The following is a 27,137-nucleotide window of genomic DNA, read 5'->3' as shown; positions in this document are numbered from 1 at the left end:
TTTCATCATTAGCCAGCCTTTTCTAAAATGATAATTAGTTTCTGGAAGAGAATTTCGAAATCTGTCGTGGATGTATTCCCGTGAAAAGCTTTCATGTTCATGTTGTCTGGCACTGCACATCACACAACTACCTCCTCCTGAGTAGGCCCCAGTGTTGTCTGTTTAGTTCTTTATTCAGATCATAGGGTAATATGATGGGGGAAAGAGGAAAAAGAAAAGCTGTTGAGACAAAGGGGAAGGATTGTAATGTCAAATGCAAAATATATGTTTTACAGCATATTATGAGTAGGGTATTCTTCTACAGGATCTTTAATATCCACATACACAGTACTAAGGATGAAATATATCTCTCTGTGAGCCCAATATGACATAGGCATCTTTACTTCATCTAAGTAGTTTCTTTCCAAGTTTTGCCTTTTAAAACAAAATGAGGTACGTATATGCATTTTCATACAAAAGAACCTAGGTACTCTTCTCAAATATAGATCTGGATTTGTTTAGCCTGGAGAAAAGGAGGCTCAAGAGAGACCTTATTGCTCTCTACAACCACCTGAAAGCAGGTTGTAGCAAGGTGGGGGTCCGTCTCTTTCCCTAGACAACCATTGATTGGACAAGAGGAAATGGCCTCAAATTGTGCCAGAGGAGGTTCAAGTTGGACATGGGAATTAATTTCTTCACTGAAAAGGTGGTTAAGCATTGGAACAGACTGCCCAGGGAAGTGGTGGGGTTACCATCCCTGGAAGTGTTCAAGAAACTACTGGATGTGGCACTTAGTGCTGTGGTTTGATTGACAGGGTCAGTCAAAGTTTGAACTTGATGATCTTGGAGGTATTTTCCAATCTTAATGATTCTGTAATTCTAAGTAAAATGGCATATATGCTAAAAAAAGAGAAAGTGGAGGTTCTGTGTGGATTTTCATTTACTGTTCCTCAAACAGAGTTAGTAAAGAGAAAGGCAAGAGAAAGGCAAAAGAAAGGTCAGGTGTGGAACTTTCCTGTGACCATACATTTCAGAAAAGGATTTCTTCAGAGTCTTCAAATACTTCATTTCAATAAAATTGAAATAGTGTAATAAAAGCATGTAAAGTAGTGTAATGTCATTTTACATTTACGTACAATTAATGTACCAGAAATTAATACAAATGAAGCATAATGGAAAATTGAACATTTAATTTTCATTAAAATAAGAACATGTTATTATTAATACCATTTTAGAAAATCAAAACACAATTTGTCTTTTTTCACTGAAAATTTTTACATTCACATTATGCAGTTCAATGTGACTATAACTAGCTCGCTAATGAAAAGGCTTTATTGATAAAAATATTTACGCAAGCTTTGCTCCTTAAGTTAGAAGGGTGGTTTAGTACATGTGGCAGAAAATGATGATTAAAACTTATATAATTAAATAAGAAGAATCTGTATCTATCATCATATTTAATTATTTGACTGTAATTTTGCTAGTATTATCCTGTATTGGTTCTGACTGAATCTCACATGTAGAACTCTTCAAAGAAAAGGCACAGTTAAGGATTGTGTTCAAATCTGTAATGCTTTAAATCCCCATATCTTCCTTTTTATGAAACCCCCCCCTATTACCAGAACATTTAATGGGTATCCTAGAATAATTTGTATCCGAGGGGACCTTTAGAGATCATCTTTTCTAACTTGCTGCTGAAAGTAGATTTAAAAGGAATCAAGTTGCTCAGGACATTGTGCATGAGGGTTTTGAGTATCTCCCAGGGTTGAGATCCCACCCCTCTGAGAACCTGTTCCACTGTTTGACTACCCCAATGGTGACAAAAACTTTACTAAGATCTAATAGGAATTTCCTGAATTGCAATTTGTGTCTAGTGTATCTTGTCCTTTCTCCTTGTTCATAGAGTCTAGCTCTGTCTCCTCTATACTCTCCCGTTAGGTAGTTAAAAACAGCACGAAGATCCCCTGTGAGCTTTCTCTTCTCCAGGCTGAACAAGCACAGCTCTCTCTGTCTCTCCTTGTCCAGGATTTGTCTGTTGAGAGATCCAGGCTGAACTCCCTGTTCAGCCGCACAACACTTGAAAGTCCATTTCCTTTTCTATCAGAACATCCTAACGCAAGGGTTGGTTGGTTGGCTGGTTGGTTGGTTTCTTGGTTGGTTATACATGGTTTTTAATGGGAAGACATCTCCAAAACCTTTAAAAATATGCTGCTTTGAAGAAAGTAATTCAAGGTGGAATGGATCAGAAAGTGTGACTTCCTGGTTTAATGAGCAGGGCCATCAGCCATAAGAGAGGCTTCAGTGCTGATCTGCTCCTGTGTCAAAGACTATAGCGATATTTTTTGGTGAAATGCAGTCGTTTCACCCGTCATCTCCATATCCTGATTTAGCTGCTCCCAGCTGCGCCAGGTCCCTGCAATTCTCACCATAACAGCCCTCTCAGATGCCTGGCTGTCATCTTCTTTTACTAGGAAGAGAGGACAAGCACACAGTTTGTTGTCACTCCATGATTTTTTGGCCTTCAAGTGTTCCAGCTGGGCTACTGGGTTCCTCCCTGTGCTTGTAAAGGATTTGTCATACTTTGGCCTCCCCCATATTCTAAGTGGCACCCTGATCCACGTCCTGCAAGTAGTTCCACACGGCTGTTCTAATCACTTAAGTAAATAAGTCTTTAGTGAAAGTAACATATTCATAAGCATTTACCTTGTATTAATTTTGGGGGGAAAAAAGTTTTAATATTCTGTGTATTTTTCTTACACGCCCTTACAATTCAGGAGGACCTATAGGTCAATTAAACATTGTATTCACTTTTTTCTTGGTTAAATTGAGGATTGTAAGAATCAAAACACAGATCAAAATTCATATTGCAAAACTGTTAAATTTTGAAACAAATTCAGAGAATTTGTGCTTTTCATTTTTCTTTCCTTAGTTCAATTGAGTAGAATGGGCATTTTAGTGTCTGATTCATTACTTACAATATTCAAGGTCATGGTCAAATATAGATAATGGTAAATTACAGAAAATACTGCTGCTTATGTCTCATTACTGTTTTATTCTCCTATTGGGGAGGCAGAAGGGTGTTGAATTTTTTTTTTAAGGTGTGTGAGCACATTTTTATGTAGACCAAGACCAGTGACTAACTTGAGCCAAAAATAGTGCAGCCAGAAGCTTTGCAGATACAGAGTTCTGCCAAAGCTTCTCAAATTCCTTTTTACTGCCATAGCCTAGAGCCTTCCCTGAAGAACCTGTCAATCATACTAAAATATATTGAGGTCTTCTTAGATGGACAAATAAGAACTAAACTGTAACCACAAAATTAACTTTCTCTGAGAGCTAAGACAAAAGTCAGCTCATTTCAAATAAATGTTGTTACATTAATCTGATGCACCACATAGCTCCATTTTTTTCACAATCGGTCAGTCACAGGTGTTCCCCCTCTGCATCAGCCACTGCATCAGCAAAGAAATTCTGTCAGCCTTCTTTGACCTGAGGTGTTCTTCAGTTCGATGCTATAACCCTCACTTGCAGAAACTCAGATAACCTGATGTACGATTTCATACAAAGCAGAAACTAAGAAACAAATAAGCAGAGTTTTTAATTATGTAACTATAAGCAAATCTCAAAGCAGGTGCTCTGTACTTGAATTCAAGAAAGAAAACTTAGCAGCAAAAGTAGGTGAGCTGCATATCTGTGACTGCAGCTCTGTACCTTACTTTTCCGTCATCTTTTCCTTCTCATTTTCCATTCACCTCCATATTCTCTTTCTCTTTTCTGATCCACTGTTTCTTAAGTTTTGCCATACTTCTACCTGTGAGCTTACACTGGTATTGGGATGTTGCCAAATAACTTTTCTTTTTGCTTTGATCTCTTGTGATGCTACTGAACCAATCTATTAGTAACAAAAAAGTGCAAGAAGACGATCAAAGTTCTTATATGCAGTGAGTAAAAAGGCAAGTTAAATACCACAGAAATCAAAACTGGTTTTGTTTATGGTAGTAAAAATCAAAACCATTTTCATTAACCTTCACCTTCATGTAAAAAGTTTGCACTCTTTTTACACTCAAATCTTGTAACTCTGTAAGTTAAAGGAATCCTTCCCCCCACCCCTTTACTTGTATTCTTTTCTCGTTCTCCCTTTCTAGACAGTCCTGCTAGTATTGGGATGTCCTCTTTATCTCCCAGTACTAGTTTCGGTGTCACTGGAAGTGCATCTAAAGTCTGTGAAAAAAAATGAAAGTCACAGTGATGAAAGGGGAGGAAATTAAATCCTTTAGTGTCAGGAATGCTGTTCCCAAAATTTGAGCGTCTCACAGCATTTTTTAAAAAGTTAATTCTTTTTTCTTTATCGGAGAATGCAAGAGCATGATAAAAATGAAATGAATAATGTTAGCATTTGCTTTGAAGCAGGAAGTTGATAATTAGAACAAAGAGAAGGCACCTAAAAGAAATTATAATAAACCACCCCTTTGTAAGTCAGGTAAAAAGGCTTATGCACCCTTGGCTATAGTAAAATATTCATAATCTCTACATCAGTCTTCCATGCTGTTGTAGCTTTACTTTGTTCTGATGTCAATATAAAATATATATTGAACTTCTTAGGACAAAGAATAATTTTGTAATCTACTACAGGTTTGCATACTAAGGGAACATAAGCAAGAAACAACAGAATTCAGTGATATCCTGTCTACCTTTTGCCTTTTTTTTTAGTTCTGGCAACTACTTTCCCTGTGGTTGTTCTCTAGAAATGCTATTTCCTGAAGTGGGGACCACTTTTGAAGTGTTTTATTAAGTGCTTGCTAGTTCTTGCTGCGAAATGTAGTGCCTTTAAAAATAATTCTCCTAACTTTATTTCCTGTCTGATAGAATATTGACAGAACACAGTTCAATGTCACTGTGAAATTGCAGTCTTGAACATATGGCATTTCAATATCAAGCGTATAAATGTGAAATTGAATGACAGAAGTTCATGGTGAGCAGAACTTCACTATCACTGATGCCTTACTACTTATATTTGACTTCCTTACTTGATTTCAATTGCTTCATATTTGTGTTTCAGTCCATTTGTGGGAGATAGAAAGGGTTCTGTGTGGAGTGGTGCTGTTTTGATAAGAAATGTAAAGCAGACTAAAATATTAATTACTTGTAATAGTATTTATTTAATAACAACTAAAGAACTTTACTGTTTTGATTGAATTGGATTAGATATTCAGGTTCCTAAAACTTGTTCTCTGTGAGGACTTTTTAACAATAAAAAGCAGTATAAAGAATACAAATGAGGCATTGGAGGTTCAAGGTATGGCTAAAACAATTTTATAAAAATATGGAAAATAGTATTTTTAATTTTCTAATGCAGGTTAGAATAATACCCAATGTTACCAAATGCATACTATTGCAAACCAGAGAGGATAGACTAAATCTAAACTCCCATCACACACATGTAGTTCTCACAATGACATGTGATGTGTGGTTTTGTCTCTGCCTTAGAGGACCCATTGTTGAACACAAGAAAGCACTCACATTTATTGAGAAGGATGTTTTGTTGTTAAAAGAAAAAGTAATTGCAACATAAGTTTGAAAAAAGCATAAAAACTCCACAAATAAGGGATAAGTCAGTTATATTTGCAGACTTTCTTACATGGTTCTTGTGGAGAGCTGTTATAAAATTACATCTTTGTACTGAATGTTGCTGAATCAGTTATGCTCATTGAATTGTTTCAGGTTAAAGCATGTTCCTCAAAATTAGCTATGAGTCTTCTTTTAGCATATTCTACAAAGTCAAAGTGGATGGGCAAAATAATTATTTTATGAGTTAGTTAATACTGCTAGTGTCATAAGTAGCCTAAACAATGAAAAAAAATGCGTAATTCTGAGTGTTAGAAAAGCAAATAATGTATTTACATCCCGTTTCCTGCATAATCTTTGCAGGGATTGTAAATACAATAAAAAATGGCATCAAATTTTGAAATAAAAGTACACATCATGTCTGTGATAGTGGCCAGTGACAAGCCTTTACATAAATACAGAAACAGAGTAAAGATAAGGTAATACATTCACTGTCTTCCACTCAACCCTTAATCAGTTCTTCTTTTACCAGTATTAACTCTTGATATCTCTAGAGTCCTGTGGTGATATGTTGCATAATTCTCATATAATCATAGAACATGCTGAGTTGGAAGGGACACATCAGGATCATCGGGTCCAAATCCTGGCCCTGTACAGGATACCTGAAAAATCATACCATGTGCCTGGGAGCGTTGTCCAAGCGCTTTTTGAACTCTGTCAGGCTTGGTGCTGTGACCACTACCCTGAGGAGCCTGTTCCAGTGCCCAGTCATCCTCTGGGTGAAGAAACTTTTCCTGATAACCAACCTAAACCTCCCCTGACACAACTTCAGGCCGTTCCCTCGGGTCCTGTCCCTGGTCACAAGAGTGAAGAGATCAGTGCCTGCCCCTCCTCTTCCTCTCACAAGGAAGTTGTAACTGCAATGAGGTCTCCCCTCAGTGTACTGACCAAGGGACATCAACTGCTCCTTATACAGCTTCCCCTCCAGGTCCTTCACCATCCTCATGGCCCTCCTTTGGATGCTCTCTAATAGCTTAATGTCTTTTTTGTATTGTAGTGCCTAAAACTGCACACAGTACTCAAGGTGAGGCTATACCAGTGCAGAATAGAGCATTTTCTGAGTTTTGTGAAAGTATTTACTTTTATATTTAAAAAATTTTTATACTTTCTGATTCTGGTTCTAACATGGTTGAGAAACAGTAATTCTTTCTTAATTTCTTTGTTTTCTCCTTTTTTTAATATACTTTTGTCATATTCTCAGTTCAACTGCCTCTTTTTTAAACTAGGGACTCCTTATCTATTTAAGGACCTCTGCTCCTCTGGTAGGATCTGCTCCTTTGGTCTTCCCATCACTTCTCTGTATATCTTCTCTAGTTTGAGAAAGTCTTTTTTGGATAGGCATGTGGCAGAACTGCATGCAGTGTTCAAAATGTGGAAGCTCCATGGATTAATACAGTTGCTTAATGACATTTTCCATATTCCTTACCTAGTCATTTCTGATGACTTCATGCCTTTTTGACTATAGATAGCACTGAACTTTTGTCTTCAGAAAGTCGGTGACTACCAGATTTCTTTCTTCTGTAGTTTATGAAGTCACTTATATGCAATATTGTGTCTGTATAATTAGGATTATTTTCCCATCTGCATGACTTTATATCTGTCAACACTGAATTTTGTCTTAAGTGAATATCTTCCTCATAGGAAAGGAGGAATACTGATACAAAAAGGACAGTACTACTCAGTTTGGAATGGGGAAGCAGGAAGTGAGTGCTTTTGTTTGATTCAAAATCATATGCTTTTCTCACTGTTCCTAAATTAAAATGGAAGGCACATTTTTTCCAGGGCCTCAGTATATTTGTTATCAGCCCCAGTCAGCATTTTTTTTTTAATTTATTTTTGCTAACTATGGTAGTGTTCCATTGTGCCCTGTTCTTTGTGCCCAGTGCTTTATAAACACAAAGGGAAAAGGCAAGCTAGGTTCAAAAGTGTCTGTTAATGAAGTCAAGACAGGACAGAGAAATGAATACAGGAAAATAGATGGAAAATGAAGCAAACAGAGGCTGACAGTATAGAAACTTAGCAGTTATTGGAGTTGATTTATTGGAGGGGTTTGAGGGAGAACTTACAGAGAAGAAAGATTTTGAGAAAGGTATTGAGTTAAGCTTGCAAAAGTTTTACAGGGTGATCCTTTCACCTAGAGGGGACTTTACAGGAGAAAATACAGCATTCGAGAGTTTCACAGTGGTTTATAAAATGGGGACAGATTGTGATGAAGTGTTTAACTTATGATTTTCCTAGGCTTTTTTGATTAGTATTTGTAACAGAACAGAATAAACGATACTCTAAATTCCACACAATTTTGTAGCAGAAGTCTGTATGTTTGTCTGCTCTGCATTTTACCATATTTTTACCACTACGCCAGTTGACTTCTTGCTATTTCTTGTGCAGTAAAATTCCAACAGTTCCTAGCTAGTCTTGAGATTTTTCTGAATATCATGCTCTCTTTTCTGAGATGTACATTTCTGAGATGTAATACATTTTCTTTCCTCATATAGTGATGGTAACACTATTTGTGTGGTAAGCTGATAATTTTTGCTTTCCCTACAAAATAATTTCATCCTAGGTAATCATCTGGGAGCTTCCATCTGTGTTATTCTTTTCCTTTGGTTGTAGATCTCTTTTCGTTTAAGAAGGAGGAAACATCAGAGAGTAGCCTTTGATCATCTTTTCTGTGAGTGAAGATGATCAAATATTTAAGCCTTTTTTTCCCCCAAAATTTACTTCAAATCTAAGTGCATGAGTGGTGATAGTGGTGTAAGGCACCTTGATTTTACAAGTGTCTTAAATCTCATATAGCTAGAGCCCCCTGGGGATTGAGAGATCCAAGGAATGGATGAGGTGCAGAGACAGCAAGACTGCAACACTTTCAGCAATATCTGAAAACTGCAGATGTTAAAAGTGTTATATTCAGATAAAGTTTACTTGACTAAGTCCAGTGGGTGTTTTTGTTCACAGTACAGAAGTCTGGCTGGTATCACTCTCTTCCTATAACAGTTGCTTCAGATTTGAACTTTTCCCACAAGACCTGTTTCCAGAATTAGATTCAGATTTAGAAGCACTGTACAGTTGTTACTGTCATAAAAAAAATCTATTTTGACTTATTATGGGGCCAAAACTAAGAATTAAGGAAAGAAGAAAATGTTAGTGTAATTTCTTTAAGAAAACTATCTGACTTGTATAAAATTTGGTGCAATAAGCAAGAACTCTGGCTTTCCTTGTGAAGGATACAATTTTTACTGTAAAACAGAGGACATTCTCTGTAATAGCAGATGCTCAAGATGTACACTCCAGTGAGACTGGGTTTTTTTGTAATTCCACTTAGTTGCTGGTATCATGTATTTTACCACATTGTGGATTTTCAGATATGGATTAGTATCAATATACTTCTGCTCAGGGTGATTCTCCTAATAACTTTTCTTTATCTGTTCACCAGTACATTATTCAGATGCAAAGGTTCTTGGATAAAGTGCTGAACTAGCAAGATTAACAGCGATTAAAGGTTTTGTGAATAGAGATAGTACTCACAGGTCCACTAAAGGACCTACAGGGGAAGGCCACTGTATACTGCAGTTTCCTGGCTTTAGTGAGTATGCAGGGTTTAGGTAGCTAATTGGATTGACAGTTGGTTAAAAAGAAGCTGTTACTTCCAGCCTGAAGAAAGGGAAAGCTCATGAAGAAAAGCTCCTTCTGCATGCTTTCCTGAAGCATTGCTCTAGGGCTGGATTGTCCTGAAGTACTTTCCTAAGGTCTGCACAGCCAAGAAATAAAATAAGCATGGTAACGTGACTTAGAGATGAAGTTTCAGTGACCACACTGTGGATGTTGTCATTGTCACTGTTCAGGTTCTGGTTTCACAACCCTGATAAGCTGGGAATTGCCCAGTTGTTGGCAGGTGTTGGGAGTAGCTGTATGTACCTTCAGCTTAAGGGTAAAGAGGATTGGAAGGAGAGCCATGCGTGACTTAGTTCACTGCCATCTAATCATGTTATCATTTTGATAAGCCTGTCCCTACAAAGGACTTCGATTAAGTAATTCATGTATTAGGTGATATGTCTTAGATTCCATATTGAATAGTATATTACTTGTTCATTACAATTAGATATGAAGGAGGAGGGAAATTGAGGGATGCAAAGATCTAAGAGTTTTGTTTTACTTACAGTAGTTGAATGAAATTTAACTGTTGCTGATATGAAAGAGTTCAGACCATTACCTAATGCTCCCTTCTGCGTTTATCCACCATGAAGTAATAAAGAACCAGGTTTTTTATCGAGTCTACAAAATCAAGGGGTGTTGTTCAGAAAGGGGCTTGACAAGTTCCTCCTTTTAATCTCATTAAATCAAAATTAAATCAAAATTCAGAAACAAAACTGTGTTTATCAGTTATATTTGGCATCCACCAGTGATATTTCAAATTGCAAAATCAGGAGTTAAACTTCATCTACAGGAAGGATGTGACTTGGTACTGTTTATCTTCCCCTCTTGCTTACCTGGACTGTATTATCATTAGTGATTTTGTAAATTCACAATAGTGAGCATTTATGGACGAGGTTTTGTTGCACATCTAAGTGTACAGTTATAGGGTAGTACCGAGACCCACAAATGACTACCATCCACCTGACCATAAGCACATTCCTTCTCAGCCTCATTTTCAGTCTAGAGTGTGTTCTTTGTGGCTCAAGCAAACACAGGTGACTCCTGAGATAGGATGAGCCAAGGTAGAACACTACTCATTGCTGCAGGTACTTCAGCTGGTTTTTAAGGCAGAGTACTTCATTTGCTCCCAGTCGTGGGGACATCCCCTCATGAATGGGGTGGCAATCTAGCAGCTTATTGAGGGCCAAATGTGACCCTCAGTACTTTTGTGTGCAGTGACTCAATACCATGCCTGCACTCACCATTCTTGCTTGTTTTGCAAGACTTTAGTTTCAAAGGCATTTTGAGCTTTAGTCATGGACTAAGACGCTGCTGAGCTTGGTGCTACATTGGTGGAGAACACCACCACACCACAGTGTAAGATAAGAGACAACAGGTAGATGGGGGACATGAGGAGACACAGAGGCAGTACTGCTCAGCAGAGTGAGCAGTAATATCAGGACTTTGCAAAGTGTGTCTACAGGCAGTAATTTGAAGCAAAATAATGAGATATGCGTAGAGAGGGTTACAATAAGCCCCTCCTGTGCAGAATGAGTGGAGACAAACGTGCTTCTTTGAAAATGTAGGGGAGGCTGGTATAAAATTTTTGTCTGTGGTGGGAATCATCTCTTCATGATGAATGAGAGTTAACGAAGAAAAAGGCTTTGAAAGTTGGCACAAGTTGGTTATGCTTGATGCAGTTGGCCTCTAGAAGTGGAGGAAAACTTAGATGAGATAATAAGCTCCTGTAACTTCTCTTGAAGATATGTAAAAGATCTTCCTGGCAGATGAATATGAGGTAGCTCATTCTGTTTTCCACAGAAGAAAAGTCATTGAATTAACAGACAAGACAAGTTCAAAGTCTGTGGAGCTGTTATTTCTCTAAAACCCATATCTTAAAAATACTATACGGAAGGAATCTGAACAATTTAAATTAATGCTGTAGGCAAGAACTGGGAGAAAGGCGCGGTCTAAGACAAAGTTGCAGGCCAGGGAAATAAGCCAAGTGGTCATGGGATCCACTGTCATCAGGATCACAGATGTCTCACAGAGCTTGAAGGAAAAAACAGAAGTTTCAGACATCTTATTTTATGATGTAGTTCAACATAACTCGGGGGGAGATGGTGAGGCTTTAGTTTAGACTGAAACAGACAGGTATGAAAAAAAAAGGTGTATGCATCCAAAGCAGTTCTGTGATACTGTAGTATCAGATTTTGTCTCTGATAGGTCACTCCTACTGAGAAGCGACTAATTCATGTGACTAGTTTTCCTGAAATCAGGAGTGACAGAAAACAGTCTTTAGGAATGCAAGTCAATTTAAAATGTCACTTGAGTGTGCAATGTGTATTAAGTGCTTAAATATATACTATACAGTGTTACGTAAATAACAGATAGCTGTGTTATATGGTGTCTCAGTGAAACAACTCCAGACAGTTCTACATGTGTGAAGTGAACATTGTTACTGATTTGTCAGTTCCAGTGAAATCTTCTCTCCTGTCATTTTTATTTACATATTTAAACAGATGTAGCCTCTGATATAGGAGCTCACATCACCTTCATATCCAAGTAGTCCCCTTTAATTCAGTGGTGGTCCCCAAGGATTAAGATGTGGACCATAAGTCAGAGCACTGGCAACTATCCTTTGATTATCAGATTGAAGACATGAGAGTAAAATTTAAGGTTTCAGAAATGCAGAAACAAATGTAAATGTTACTTAATAATGTGGATACAAACGACAATACTGATATAAATTACATCAAGACTACGTCTGCTTACTGAGAGTTGTTTTTTTTTTCTTTTTTTTTCCTCATCATTCATTTCTTAAGAAAATTGGCTAAAAAGCGGAAAGAGACATTGAGTAGTACACGGCAGGAAATGACAGTGATGGTGAATTCAATGGATAAAAGCTACACCGAGCAAGGCACCAACTGTGACGAAGCTTTCTCTTTCATGGACACTCACAATCTAAATGGGAGATGTAAGTTTTTTTCTTTCCTTTTCTTTTCTTTTTGAAGGTGAAAGAAAGGTGCAAATGGTTTTTAAAATATTCCTCATTACTCAGTCATGGAAAATCCATGGGACCCAGAGTTTCCCACTGTGCAGAGCATTACAGTGTCTATTCAAATGAGCAAGACAGTCAGACATCAAGAATAGACTTCTTTAAAAATAATAAGGATAATTGAGCTTTTTTCTGTCCATCCTTTTCTTCTGCAGAAGGGCAATGACATCGCTGAAACAGTAGTTCTACCTTTCTCCAATCTCTATTATATTAGAAATTTTGTATTCTTCACGCTGTCCCAAGTCATCCAAATGCTTCCCCTGCTCACTTCTTTTTTCTAAGATAAATTTATTTTTGAGTGTCATAACTTAATAATGATGATCTGATTGTCTTATTATTTCCAGTTTTAGATGATGCTTGTGCAAAGGAAAAACTCAGTGGAATTATCTGTTCTGCAATTTCATAAGAGATTCTATATCCTGGGTCTTCCTGGATCTATCCCAAAATAAATAAAATTTGTGATATAAAATTTCCTGCATTAGAATTTTAGTCAACTCTCACTCCTGTCAGAGAGTTAGCACTAAGCAAAGACTAAAAAAAACAGGTTTTTATAACTGTTAGAAAGAATGACTCTGTTCAAAAAATTTCTTAATTCTGTAGTTCTTAAGGAGCCTCAGGTTCTTTTGCCAGTGGTTTTTAACATCTTCAAAATTTGTCAAAGATTAAATTTTGTTTCAAGTACTAACAATCTGCAAGGTCCAACTCCCACTCTTCAACCATATGCTTAAGAATTTCTCTTTGACGAGCTCAATTGTACAAACACTCTGTGAGGTTTATACAGTGAGACTTTTCTCAGCAGTATTAGGCTCAGAATTTGCAATTTTAGTTTGCATTTGAGTTATTTTTGAAATTGATTTGAAGTAGGTCTTTCAAATCAGACTTGCCTTTCTGGTGAGAATATACCCTTGAAGTTAATAAGATTTCTCACTCCTGTGAGAAAATCCAGTGGTTTGACTTCATATTCCATCATCATGATGCAGTTTTCCAGTAGTGTTACTGAATGGTCATAACTACAAAAGAAGCTGCAGTGAGTTCCTAAGACTCAATCCTCTTTATGTAAACCACCTCAAACCTGTTTGCAATTACTGGCATAGCAAGTTTTTTATACCACTCGAGGGCTAGAACCTCTAATTAGACTTTCCATAAGAAGCATAGTCACCAGAATAAGCAGTCTGACAGTGTTTAGGAATAATATTTGTGTAAGGCACTGTAGTCAAGAGATTTAGAACACTCCTTCTTCCTGTGAAACTTCATTATTCTGCCTGCATTCTTTATCGAGCAAGTTTTATTAGCTTCTGCAGCCTTGACCTCAACTAATCTCTGCATCCAAGTGTACCCAAAAGGAATACCATTCTTTCCATCAAGAAAATGTAATCTCCTCATTTGGGAGATGTAATCAAAGGAAGGTGGTCTAAGATATACTAATTTATGGAATAAATGGTAACTGCCAGCATTATTTAAGCCAGTTTTGAGATAGCCCCATCTTAACAAGGGCTGGTAACTCTATGCCCTAGAAGATCAACCAAAAAAAAAAAAAGATGAATGAAAGCCAGCAGGAGTAATCTCAGTCCTCATCCAGCAGATCCTACATTTCTCAACTCTGTTTTTCACACATTCCTGTTAGCTCATTTACAAGTATCTGGAATGTGCTTACATTCAGTGATGGAACTGAATTTGATCTGTGTAGACAAGCAACTAAGGCTGAATTTGGAAGGAGCTTTGCTTAAAAGCCTTTGATGACTCATTTGCTGAACATTCTGTAAAATGTTGAGATTAACTCCCACCTGTTGAATGTGTCTGTGTTTACCACCATAATTTGCATGATCTTTGTATGCCAGGGGCAAACTGAACTTAATTTGATCCATTGGGCTTTCCCATTGGCTTTACAAATGGCTACATGATTAAATACCAATGTAAGCATTGGTCTGTTTGTTACTCCCTGAAAACCAGCCTTAAACAAAGAGTAATATTCAGGGTCTGTTAGTATCTCTGTGCATGTTATCCACCTGGCTGAACACACCGCATAAAAAGAAAGGAGAGGTAAGAATAAACCCTAGTAGAATAATTGCATACAGTATTTACAGTATTATTAAGAAAACTTCCTAAAGATCAGCTTCTGTCAAAAACACCTGTTGTCTTTTTTCAAGCGTCAGTATTCAGTCTAATCTTGTGATGTAAGAAGTATGTTTGCCATCACCGATCAAAATGAGTTCTCCGACGACATTTCTTTTTAGAGAACTGATCAAATTCGATGAGCAATTTTAATCACTAGACATGCCTGGTTTTCCCTATGTCCTGATTCCAGTGCAAGTAACGCAACAGGATGAACTCTAAGCCAAGTCAATCACATATGCTGTATCACTCAGCTTATATAGCCGCATATCACTTTTGCTGTCTCTAACCAGCTTTGTTTCTCTTTACAGCTGTATCTTCACCATCTTCATTTACAATGAAAACTAACACATTGAGCACAACAGTGCCTAATTCTTACTATCCAGGTAACCGATTTTTTTCTTGGTTTCCACCCTATATAGACCTTTTCATAATAAAATTGTACATATTCATGTTATTATATTTCTTGCCATCAAAATTTAATACATATATAAGCAGCATACTGGTTGCTTACAGTCGCTTTCTGAAAGAAAACTCGGGAACATATATCAATCATTTACTGTTCTCTCTCTTTTTACCTTTTCTGCATTGACCTGCTTATGATGTATGACAGATCCATTTGTGCCAACTGCAATTTTAGGTGAGAACATTTCCCTTTATCAAAGTTTATTGCTGAAGTAATTTCAGAAGTTGCAGTTCTCGGGGTACAGACAATAGTATGCAAAATGCTGGAGTTTTAAGCTAAGGGAAGGGGTGGTAGACTTGGCTACACTGAGGTGCTAAGGACAGTTATCAGGCTTGATTACTAGTCATAGTGCAAGTCAGGGGAGAAAAGAGAGAAATAATTTTAACAGGTGAATTTGCAAGGAAATGTTTATGCATGTATTTGGAGTGACACAAAAGAATTTGATTATCGCAGCAATTCAAATAGTTTCCCTCATTTTTTTTCTGTTTTATCTCAGGACTGAAGATGTCACTTCTTAAAAATAACTTTTTTTCCCTAATTAGACTATTCAGGATACAGAAAATCAGACAAAATACAGTTTTAGCCATCTACCAGCCATCATGTCATCTCACAATACTGCAGAGTTTCTGATGTGCTTGTCAAAGTGGAGTTTTAGAGGGAAGATGATATTTTGAACAGCAAAATGATAACATGACACTTAAAGTATATACTTTATTATGCATCAGGTGTCACAGGAATGAAATAAAACAGAAGAACTGTAGGTTAAAAACATACAGTCAAAGTGTAAAGCATTTCCACTGGGAATTTAGGATAACCTGCTATTGTCCAATGTCAAAATGAGGAAGGTTTCTGCACAGTGATAAATAATAAGCATGAAGCGCTATTGCATTTTCAGTGCTTAAGTACCTCTAACTGCTTTGTGGCTTGTATTCATTTACACCTCCTTCCCATGCTAATTTACTAAACAGGGGCATTTTTTTTTAATAGTAAGTCAAAATATAACATTGCACTGAACCAAGAATTCAAATTCCAATGTCAAGCCTATTTCCTCATTTTTCAATTTATAATTTCACAACAAATATCGTAGTTTTTCTTAAATCACTGTAAAAAACATAAGGCCTCTTAACAGATTCCTGCCTTTAAACTGTAAGTTAAACAGGTTTATGTAAAAATAGAGTGAAGGATATAAGAGGCAGAAGTTTAGGAAGGTGATCTTGTGCAGTGCATTTCACTGTGATAACTTTGAGAAGGAACTTTGCTAGTTTTATACATTATGTAAATCTGGGAGAAGGTAATGGTAGTGACTGTAACAATGTAATAATCTGCATGCAAATGAAATTTGCAGTGCCTTTTAACTGCCTGAGATGTTAGATTTTTTTTGTGTGTGCTTTAGCATTCATTCAACGCTTCATCCAGTAGATGTTCTTTCTGACCTTGTGGGTGGGGAAGGAGAAAAGTACTATTATCAGGAGAAAAACTTTGAGATTCCTTTCTGTATTATTAAGTTTTAGTTAATGGTTTCTCTGATTGTTTTTGTGATCCTTTTCTATATAATAGCAATGGTGAAATTATGGTAGGTTTTTTCCCACAAGAAATAATCTCTAAGCAAGTAATTCAGATATCAGGCAAACACACACTGGGAAAAATAAATTCTCTGATTTTACTAAGTCTGTAAAATTTTTAATTAGTTAGACGTGTATTTTATGGTCTAATACAGCAAACCTGTGCTTACTCATCTCAGAAACTGTTCCAGTTATTTCACTGCATAAAAGAAATATTTTTGTAACCTTACATGTGAAAAATATCACACCATTTTAAGAAGGGTGCTCGATTCAGATCAGATCTCTCTACCAGTATGTGTTTATGACTGTCTGAATAGAATAATGTTTTATCTGAGGTAAATCAAATTAGCTATGCTTGAGTTGGTTGGGGAATATAGTATGCTGGGTTTTAATTGCAACTAATATTGGCTCTTGCTGTCTTCCAATGTCCAAAGAAGTTGTGTTAAACTGCAGGGTTGAGCCTGTAGTTAGAACTAAATGAACTTTTCAGTGTGACCTCCTGGGAAGGCTACACATGTGGTGAATGGCTGAGATCAGTTTTCAAAATTTGCTAGAAAAGCCACACAACACACTTACTGTTTCCAAATTTATGTACAACAGGATCTTTGGACTATTGACATGAATTAGGAACTGGTAATTAGTGATGAGCTCTTTAAATGATGCAAAAGACAACAGTCTGGCTACTTAGTTTCAGATGAGGAAAGTTTCTTCTGTTTGGAGGAAAACTTTCATTATTGGCCTAATAACCTATGTGAAACCCTGAAATTAAAAAAAAGAAAAAAACAAACCAAACAACTTTGCATAATAGTGGCCAAGTTTATAGTGTCTGAGCATGACTGTAGGTCACGTTTATCTAGTATCGGTGATGTGCATATTTCTAAAATTGGAGAATGAAATGAGTCTCAGCCCAGAAAAGATACTGGGCTGCATTTCCAGATACTTTCCATGTAGGGAGTTCATCTAACTAGTAAATAAGTATATTATTTAACAAGTGTTGTACACCTCTATGGGAATGAGTAAGTGGAGAATGCAGCTATAGGAGTATTTAAGCTGAACAAACTTTCCATTGCATATGAACACTACATCTGGAGAAGCTCACCCTTAGAAAACCTCATAGCCTGAAAAGCTCATGCTGCAGTGCTGAGGCAAAGTAAAAATATATGTGGCTCCTAATGTACCATATAGATCAAGGATTAAAAGAACTTTATTTAGAACAACTTAAAAGATAACTCCCAAAAAGAGAAAAATAGTAATAATGAAGATAGATTAAAAAATGGAGAGAGGAAAATTACTCTAAAACTAGGAAGCTCACAGGAAAGAGATTAATAAGTATTAAACTGCTACTTTCATAGTACAAGACCCTGCTATGTGATAACTTTGCCTTCATCTTAGTTACTAACAGTCTGGGTTACAAAAAATTTTGCAGTTTGCAAAAAAAAAGTCAATCCCCAAGTTTTCTAACTTGTTTCTGAAATTTAAATAAGCAACCCAAAAAATCATGATCAACTTTCTACACTTTTTTTGTCTTTTGTGTCTTAGCCACCTTGTAGTTTTCAGGTGCCATTTCAGCAGCAACATACTGTACCTACACTTGTATACCACGCTTCATGCCATGCATCCTGAGGTGCTTTGCAGTACAATTTTATATCACTTTACAAGTATGTTGTAAAATTTTATTACCTAAAAAAGGTAAATCCCTTTCCTCTGTGTTAGATCAGGTTAGCAGACTGGCAGAAAAGGGAGTGAAATACCCATAAATTTTTCTCTGCTATTTTTGGTTTAACTGTAAATGCTCAGTTCATATTGACTGAGGACCAGATTTCATGTGTCTTAGTGGGAATGAAGAAAACTTCAAATCATCCTTGAAATATGATTCATTGAGCTTTCTGGCTTTATCATCAATTTTCAGTTGTATAACCAAGACCAGAATCTCACCTTTAACAAGGTGTGTTAGTATTTTTGGGTTGTACATGAGAATCTGGGACCTTTTCATACAGAGTATTTGTGGAACTTTCTGCTATAATATATCTAACTTATGAATGTGGACGTATTATTCTAATGCTTCCCTTTTATACAGCTTATTTTAGAAAGTAACATTTTTTGATAAATACCATATTTTATGAACATTATACAGATTTCGTATTTTTATTTAGTCTGTAGCCAGTGAGGAGTAGCTTGAATAAGTCAAAGCACCACATTTAAATTTTGTTTAAAATTCAAAGTCTAATATATATATAAAATATTATTTGGGTAAACAGATAAAATATTTATGATGATACTTGGACCATAGAATTTGGGTTGGGTTTTTTTCTTTTGTCAAGTCTGAAAAATTTTTTAGAATTCCATCTAAGCAGGAAGAAAGTTGTATTGCTTCCTTAGGTATAGTGCACATCTATCTGTTTACTGCTAAGTGTAGGTTTTGATCTCAGTTCCATCTGTGTGAATTGACTCACAGTAAGATACCTTGGTTTCAGTAAATCTAATTTATACTGTGAAACTGAGATCAGAATCTGACTCATTTAGGAAATCATTCTGTAAAGACTAAATTACAAACATAAAATTACCTGTAATTATTAATGTAGTACTGTCGCTTATGCCCTGTTTCCTTTTTCTCCTCCTCTTTTTTTCTCCTGATATGTATCTTCTTAAAAGTGCCAATCAATGGTAAGTTGCCCATTTGCCCCATGCAAGAAATGTGGAGGGTTGGGAGAGTATGTGTCTCATAAAAATTTTAACCAGCCCACGGGGGTCTCCTGTTTGTTGACTTGCATGTCAGTTGACATATAACATTCCATGCCTAGTGTGGTGGCTCATGATATACTGTGGTCCTAAAGCATGTTCAGTAGTCAGTCAAGACATTTTTCCTTATCAGATGATCCTTTGCATTTGTCCTCTTGTAGTGTGTCTCCAAATGTTGTTTTCAGATCTACATTTCCATTGCAGTCCTAGCTTAATGAAACCATAAGCCATTTTTTGTATCTTTTTATTTTGCTCACTCCAAACATTTGCTCTAAATTTGCAGTGTAAGACATAGCACTTCAGTAATCTCTGAAGAATACAAGTCCGATTTCATTCCATGGAGCTTGTTGAAGTTTCAGAATGAAACTTCTCTGCAGTTTAAAACCAAATGCCCATTTTCAAATGTAATCAGCTAGTGATATTTAAAGCAATATTAGAGTTTGGACTGCTCTGCAATGCTTCCATTGTAGAACTATGGACTTTGCGTCTTTCCAATCAGTCTTACAATTTCCCTGTGTAAACTGCTCCATGGATTTACTGTTCTTCTGGTGTAGCCCTCTCAGACAGAAGCAATGCTGATGGTGTCAGATTTCTGCCACTCCTCTAGAAATCTGTATAGTTTCTGTTTCTTTTAATAAGTGAAAATGAGCCAGTACATTGTGAGATACTCTTTTTCTAGATGAAACCCATACAATGGTCAGTGACACAAGCAGCCTGGTCCAGTCCCATACCTACAAGAAGAGAGATCCAGTGGATGTGCCCTACCAGACTGGACAGCTCCATCCAGCCATCCGTGTGGCTGACTTGCTACAGCACATCACCCAGATGAAGTGTGCAGAAGGCTACGGATTTAAAGAGGAGTATGAAGTAAGTGTCAGATCTAATGAACTGATTTTTTTGTCTTCTGCGCTGTTGGCTGTATCTGTCTGCTGCCTGTACCACAGAACAGGAAAAATAATTACTCAACCAAGTGAGCCAGCTTCTTGTGTGGGGGAACATACTGAATGTATCACCTCTACAATGAGCAAATTTTCTGGTTGTAGCCAGCCAGGATGAGGAGTGAGACGTAACGACCTTCCTTGGAAATCTCTGTTTAATTCTAATTTCATGAAACTGCATATTCAAAAGAACAGGTCCAGTAGCATTCTCCCAGAACTTCTCGTATTTTCCTTTTACTACTGAAGGATGAAACTTTTTTCAACATTCTGTATAGCAGATTGTCTAATTGCAGTTACCCTGTAACAATATATTAGCTTAGAAATCAAGTTCTACAAGCAGTATTTCTTGGGGTAACAGTATTCATCATGGAGAGGAAGTGCAAAAATCTTTGGAGAGTCCCATAGGGCTATAAAATTTGTTTTGTGGTGCTTGAACCATTTTGGACTAGCTGGAGGCTCTCTCTAATCTTCATTATTTTCCATATGAATTTATAGTCTGGTTTTTTTCCTTTTTTTTTTTTAATTCAAGTTCTGTTTCTTCATTTCATGCTAGATTGACCTATTCCGCCCTGTCATCATCATTGTTTTAAATGTCATGACCACTACATCCTAGCAAATACTATAGGAATTCAGCATACTGCACTGTGGATCCTGACTTCCTTGTGAGATGAGTCTCTTTGCTAAGTGAAAAAAGCAAAAAACTAACAGAACTTGTTCTGGTGCCAAAAATTAAGGGTGATGATATGCCTGATTTCAAAAACTTAGCCTTGCTAAAGAGTTTCAAGAATGCATTGCTCCTCATCCAGTTAATATATTTGAATGAACAGAGACTTATCAACCTGCATTTCTTGCCTAATGTGAGGGAGGATTTGAGACCCTTTAAAAATCTGCTTAGGTCAAATATTTTAATTGCTAGGGGATAACAATAAATGTCTTTTGCCCACTTTTCTCTGCCTTTTAGCACAGCTTTTAAGTAGTTTATTCTAGTGAATCTATAGTGAATGATTCTCACATACAGAAACACTAATATGGGTTGATAAGATGTCTACAGCAAGTAATTCCTTGCAGATTACAATGCAGTGGATTTGGACCCACAAAACAAAGTAGCACAAATATATTACTTCACAGGGGAAAGGTACATAAGATTGATTGTCAGGTTTGGACTATAAATTGTCAAAATTGTCAAAGAATGTATAAGTATTTTTGGGATAATTATGATTGATCAGGTAGGAAGATGCATAAGAACTTGTGGGGTCTGATCTGTAGGCAGACATGAAGCTGTCACCTTTGAAATACTCTGTTGACTTCTAATACTTGATGTGGACTATGACTGAAGATTTAAAAAAACACTTGTTCCCTGCTGTGTGCTCCACAAAGCAAACACTGATCACCAGCAGTTCACTCCCCTGTTTCTGGGAGCAGGCTACACCTGACAAAGCCTGTGTCGGCCTCTGTATGTGTTAGTGTCTATTTGTCCAGTTGAGGAACCTGTCCAAATTACACTGCATGTCCTACCCTAGTACACAGCCCTAAATTTCTTTTCCATGGAAACTAGAATGTAAGAAATCAGAGAGTATAAATGGGTAATACTGTGATGTGACTCTGACATAGCCAGCAAGAAGGAGAATGATACAGATTCACTTTTAATTCTGTCTTCTCAAAGTATAAGCCAGTAAAAAAAAAAAAAAATCTCGTTTTCTTTATGTGATGGAAAGAGGGGGGGGATGACAAACAGCAAAAGTCATTTAAATTACTTCCATCCTGTTGGGCAAGAGACGATTTCTCTTTGGGCATACATGGGTGTGCACTGCTCTAGAGGTTCAATATACCATACTTAAGTTTTAAAGGTAGGAACTAATGTATTCACATTGCAGGTCCTTTAAAATGACTAACACAATTACTTGTACATTGCTGAGTTTTTACAAATGTGCATACTGCTTGCATTTTACAAGAGATGGCTTTTTTTTAACTTCACGCTTTGTCATGCCAACTTCACGTTATAAGAATTGCTTAAATACGTAATTGTTTAAACTGGTATTTGTAGAATTAGATTTCCAAAACTCATGCTTCAGGCCACTTCCAAAGTCACTGAAGATGTTTTTTCCCCTAAAACATAGATAACAATTCATTCCCAGAAGGAGCTAATCACTTGTCAACTTTCATTTGTATAGCTGACTTAAACAAGTTTCTTCCTGTGAGGTTTTTTATGCCACTGTTATTTAAAAATGATAGAATTGAAAATTCTTGTCTTTGGAAAAGATTTGCTCATCAGCCAAAACCTTTTATACCAGCATTAAGCCTAGAGGAAAACTACAATTAATTTACAAAAAAAAATGAAGACTGTAAAATGGAATTTATAGTGCAACCAATAACATAGCTTTTTAACTACAGCAGATCGAATGATGCTGCTGAGAAAGAATTTCCAGGAAAATCACTTAATTCTGAGCCTACCAAGGTGATGAATGGCATCCCATTACAAACAGTAGGTGTAGTCGTGACTAATTACCAGTAGATGCAAGACATTAGGGTGCAGTTTGTTAATAGTGGCAGGGAAGGGGAACTTGAAATAGTGCAACTGCATCTGAAAAAGTCCTCTTTATATATGGAAATTTTTATAATCAGAATAAACTATAAGTAGCCATATCTTTGAGGGGGCTTTTCCCATTGAAATAGTACGGTACTGCTGGTTTTCCTCCATATGCAATGAACAACTGCCCAATATATTCTAGCACTGCTAAGATTGCAAATCTCTTTGTTTACATTGCTGTCAGACTGATTCTGTCCTCTTTACAAATTTGAACTGGACAACAAAAGAATTTTTTGCTTATATATTATCAGGAGGATAAATGTCCAAATGAAAAGGAAGAAATAGTTTGACAGGGGATTTGTTTTGAATGAAGTCTCATAGATGGTTTTTGCTCTAACAAGCCAACAGGATTATATAGTCTCACCAGGGAGAGAGTTTGATTCAGGAGGAATTCACACAGGATTCACTCTGAAAATATATCTGTTGAACTCAAGAGAAAGTAAAGTACCACATTACCCATTAGGAACACTTCAGAGGACTGCAAGGATATAGAGCACTTACTGTCATGCATAGTTTTAAGTGCTTTAAAATAAAACCTAATAATTAGGGCCACTATTCTCAATAATTAGGGCTATAGTTCACCCTCTAAGCACACATATGTAGTTTTAAGTCCTATTGGTGTCATGCACAAGTTTTTGGTGTAAAATAACTGACACAAAAGATAAAGGTTGAAAAATCATCTTTAAGCAGTGGCAGGCTGGTACTTAATCACTCAATGCTCAATTCTGCAGTAGGATTTACTTGGGATACTGAGTGTCTGTTGCTCCCAGTGCATGGGGGCTTGAAGGAACATCCTGCTTTGCAGGATTGTACCCTTTTGTTCTCCTTCCGGGAGGAGCAGAGATGCTTTTGCTCATCACTGAAAAGACTTTGGTTGAGTATCAGCAGGAAAACATTGCACAGCCTGACCCTGTTTCTGCGATGGCATGTGTGAAGTCTGTTGTTCCCTCAAGCAGGATCAAGCCCCAGCTCTTGGCTAGAGTGGTGCAGCATCCCATCTTGTGCCTACTCTGCCTGTAGAACCAGAACAAATGCAGACGTGTCCTTAGCAGCACACCAGAAACAAGTTCACTGCCTGCTTCTCTTGAGTTTCTCAGGTGTCGAAAAAATGTGGATGCATTTCTGTAAGTTGTGGACTCAAATGCAGGCCTTCATTTGCAGCCTAGTGGAATGTGAATGATTGGGATTGCACAGAAATCCTTGAACTTGGGGAAATTTCCACACAGCTAGTCTGCAGTGGATCTTTAAAATCCTTTCTATCTCCTGCCAGAGCCATAAGAAAGGGGAGATTTTAGCTCGGTTCCAGCAGTTTTAGACTTACAGGATAATGTTGACCTGATTTCCCATGCACCCCTACTCTAATTGTGGGTTATTTAAGCTGTTCCCCAATACTACAGCATGGGAAAGCTTTTAGTGACTTGCTCATCTTTTTTCTGCATTAAAGAAACAAAATAAATAGAAAAGAAGAGAAAAATGGTCTTCACAGTCTGTCACTTCTTCTTCCTTACACCTTTCACCTTTTGGTTTTAGACTCCCATGTTATCACAGTGCTTTACACTGTATTTTCTCAAGAACGTGTATCTGTAAAAAAGGCCAGAAATCCATAGAATCCAATCTCCTTCCTAAACACATGGACTATGCTACTAGAGGCCAGCATAGCTTGGCATAGCTAGGGCAGAAACAGAGAAATTCAACAAAATCTTATAATTTCAGGTATGTTTTATTTTTAACCCTATTTCTGGATGAACATAAATTAGTGCCTCCTCAGTGTAAATTGGTTCTTTGCCAAATTAAAGCTAGTTGACATAAGACAGTTTCAAATCGATTTCAGAGTGTCCACACAGGAGCTCGGACTGGTTTAACAGAATTGATTTTAAACCACACCTTTAATTAAACCAGTGCAACTTCGTGTAGATAGAGCCTTGCAAAATCAATTTCACATTATGTTCCATGACAGGGAGTTCTGAGCTTCCATTATCTCAAAACAAGAGGTTTCTTTGAAAATCAAGGATTTGCAAAGGGTATCCTGCTCAGATCAGCCTCACTTACTGTCACTAACAGGACTGGGTCAATATCAGGGTTTAAAAAAAAGGTTTCTCCATGTGGCTTTATCTTTAAGGCCTTCCCCCCACTGTCTCTCTTGTCCTCCTTCTCTTCTTCTTCTGTCAAACACATCCTTTCTCAAGTTTTCTGGCAGTAAACTGTTTCAGTCAGGAAATTATATTATACTTATATCGTTAAACAAATAGTGTTTCTAATACTGTAAAGTTATATGCAGTCAAGATAAAACTGCACTCGTTTTGTCCCTTTTGTGCTATATGGTCTCCATTTTGATGTCTTGCACCAACGTAACTGTATTAATGCCATAATCATCACAGTTAAATAGATTAATACAGGCTCAGAGTGCCTGTCAAGGTCAGGAACATGAAATGTATTTTCTAATGTGTGTTAAAGAATTCGTTTCAGTTTAGGACTTCTTAGCACCTATTATAGATTGGTAGAACTATTTAAAAATAGTTTATCTGGCCATGGTCATTGTTCAGTTTTACTTTAAGGGATTGTGGTCAAAGGTGATCATAAAAAATGGATAATTCAAAGAGTATTTGGAGGTGAGTGTTGAGAATAAGTGGAGGTATGAAAGAAATTCTGTCTTCACAGCAGTATATTCATTGAAATGGAGCTTCAGAAGTTATGGTAATTTAGATATGCTAAGGTAGATGTGTAATAGTCAAAAGAAACCAAGTTTTTCACTGGCCAGTGGAACATCTGGGGTGAATACAAAATGGTTTTAAGAAGCAAAATAGGGCAAAAAAACCTCTCTAAAACCAGGAGAAATACAGATCCTTGTTTTGGGGGACAGAAAGTATTGCAGGCAAGCCAGAGATTTTTTATGGAGGAAGTTTGCCCCATAGGTGCTTACTTAAGGTTTTGTTTTCTCCAGACCACTGTTAGATTGATGTCTGACTTAGGAAAGAAGTATGATATAATTTCCATTTTCTGCTGTCATGCAAAGCCATAACAGACTAGAATCCTGTCACTCAAACCTAGTCTCCAGTCGCATCTTTTATTTCTTTTTGGTTTCAGCTGGAAGACAAATTTGCTGCCACATGACACTTCTGAGCCCTGTGCTTCAGGGGCCGTGTTCTGAAATCTTGAAAATAGTAGAAAAAATAGGTATTTTTTTATGTTATGTTAATATAGCTACTGATAGGACCCAGCTGGTGCTGTTTTTTCCTGCATATTCCTCGTGACTGCAACTAACCTTCCTCGCTTCCAACCTGTACATTTTTATCACACCTTTTTCTCTGATTTTGATATTCTGCAACACCAGCTGAGACAGTCAATACCACAATCAATGCAGGTTATTTCCTATCCCACAAGACACAAATTACACAGAAAACAGAAAGACTCTGAAACATTGGGTGGGAATGGGGTCATTAGTCCACAGTGTAAGTACAGGAAGGACAGCATCTGTGTCCTCAAGAACCAAGAGCAGGTAATGGTTTCTCTCTTGTCGTAAAAACTATGTGGAAAATTGTTAGAAATATTCAACTATAGAGATCATCACTATTATTATTTTTTAAGTTTCATCTGTTTAGATGGGGCTGAGAACAAGTTTCATCTGTTTAGATGGAGCTGGGAACCCAAACTGAATGCCCAGTTGAATCTTCAATCTTTAATACTGGAAAGTTGCACTGATTTGATTTATAGACATATGTTACTTTGTAAGTATTCTCTGAATGAAGGGTAACTCCAACTGATGGGGATATGAAGGTCTTTTATATGAGGTAGATATTCCTCTTTATCAAAGGACTGTGTTCAGACATATCCAGTTTCTTCAGATTGCTGTGGGATCTACAACAGCCTTCCAGCAATCCCAGGTAATTTTTTCCTGCTTGGGATTATCCCGGACTCTTGGACACTGGAAGACTTGGCACTGAGGAGATCATATCTAGGGAGGTTGAAAGAAATAGTAAAAATGAGCAACTGCCATATCCACAAAGCATGTTTTGGTTTGGACATCCTGAGGTACTCCAGATCAATACCAGGTTGTTGAAATAAAGTAATCCCAAACCTGAAACTACATTTACTAGTAAACAGCCGATGTTAGTGACACAGCTTCCCAGTGCATGCAATATCCATTTAATTCTTTAATAAGTCTCAGAGAAGAACGGGTGACTTCCCGTTGTTGATCAGCAAGAATCAGTTGTCAACAATTTTAACTGTATGGCAGTTAATGGGAATTTATTTGGGACTTTTTTTCGATTCAGAGGAGGGACACTTAGTTTGCTGAATGGCTGTTGGCGTGTCAGCAAGTTTTATGCAATTCTAAACCTATCCTTAATAGCCCTGAATTTCTCTTCTTAACAGATTTCAAATGTATGAGAAGTGCTGTCACAGTGCTCAATATCATTCACATGACACTGCCTTGTGCCACAGT

At 37.0% G+C, this 27,137-nt stretch overlaps 1 protein-coding gene across 11 annotated transcripts in view; it reads left to right on the top strand.

The window, feature by feature from the left end:
• PTPRM (protein tyrosine phosphatase, receptor type M) overlaps window positions 1-27,137 on the top strand; it is a 461,846-nt gene that overhangs the window by 352,908 nt on the left and 81,801 nt on the right. For 4 of the 11 annotated variants that reach the window (XM_017819522.1, XM_017819525.1, XM_017819529.1 and 1 more), the window contains 5 exons: window positions 12,060-12,211; window positions 14,716-14,790; window positions 15,018-15,044; window positions 19,085-19,096; window positions 19,851-20,038. In XM_017819522.1, the coding sequence (XP_017675011.1) occupies window positions 12,060-12,211; window positions 14,716-14,790; window positions 15,018-15,044; window positions 19,085-19,096; window positions 19,851-20,038 (454 nt within the window). The remainder of the gene's footprint in view (window positions 1-12,059; window positions 12,212-14,715; window positions 14,791-15,017; window positions 15,045-19,084; window positions 19,097-19,850; window positions 20,039-27,137) is intronic. The other 7 variants (XM_017819523.1, XM_017819527.1, XM_017819526.1 and 4 more) reach the window with 4 other exon arrangements.

The sequence above is a fragment of the Lepidothrix coronata genome, unplaced genomic scaffold, assembly GCF_001604755.1.
Source record: "Lepidothrix coronata isolate B3197 unplaced genomic scaffold, Lepidothrix_coronata-1.0 Scaffold75, whole genome shotgun sequence".
NCBI lineage: Eukaryota > Metazoa > Chordata > Aves > Passeriformes > Pipridae > Lepidothrix > Lepidothrix coronata.
This window is presented reverse-complemented; position numbering and strand designations above follow the sequence as displayed.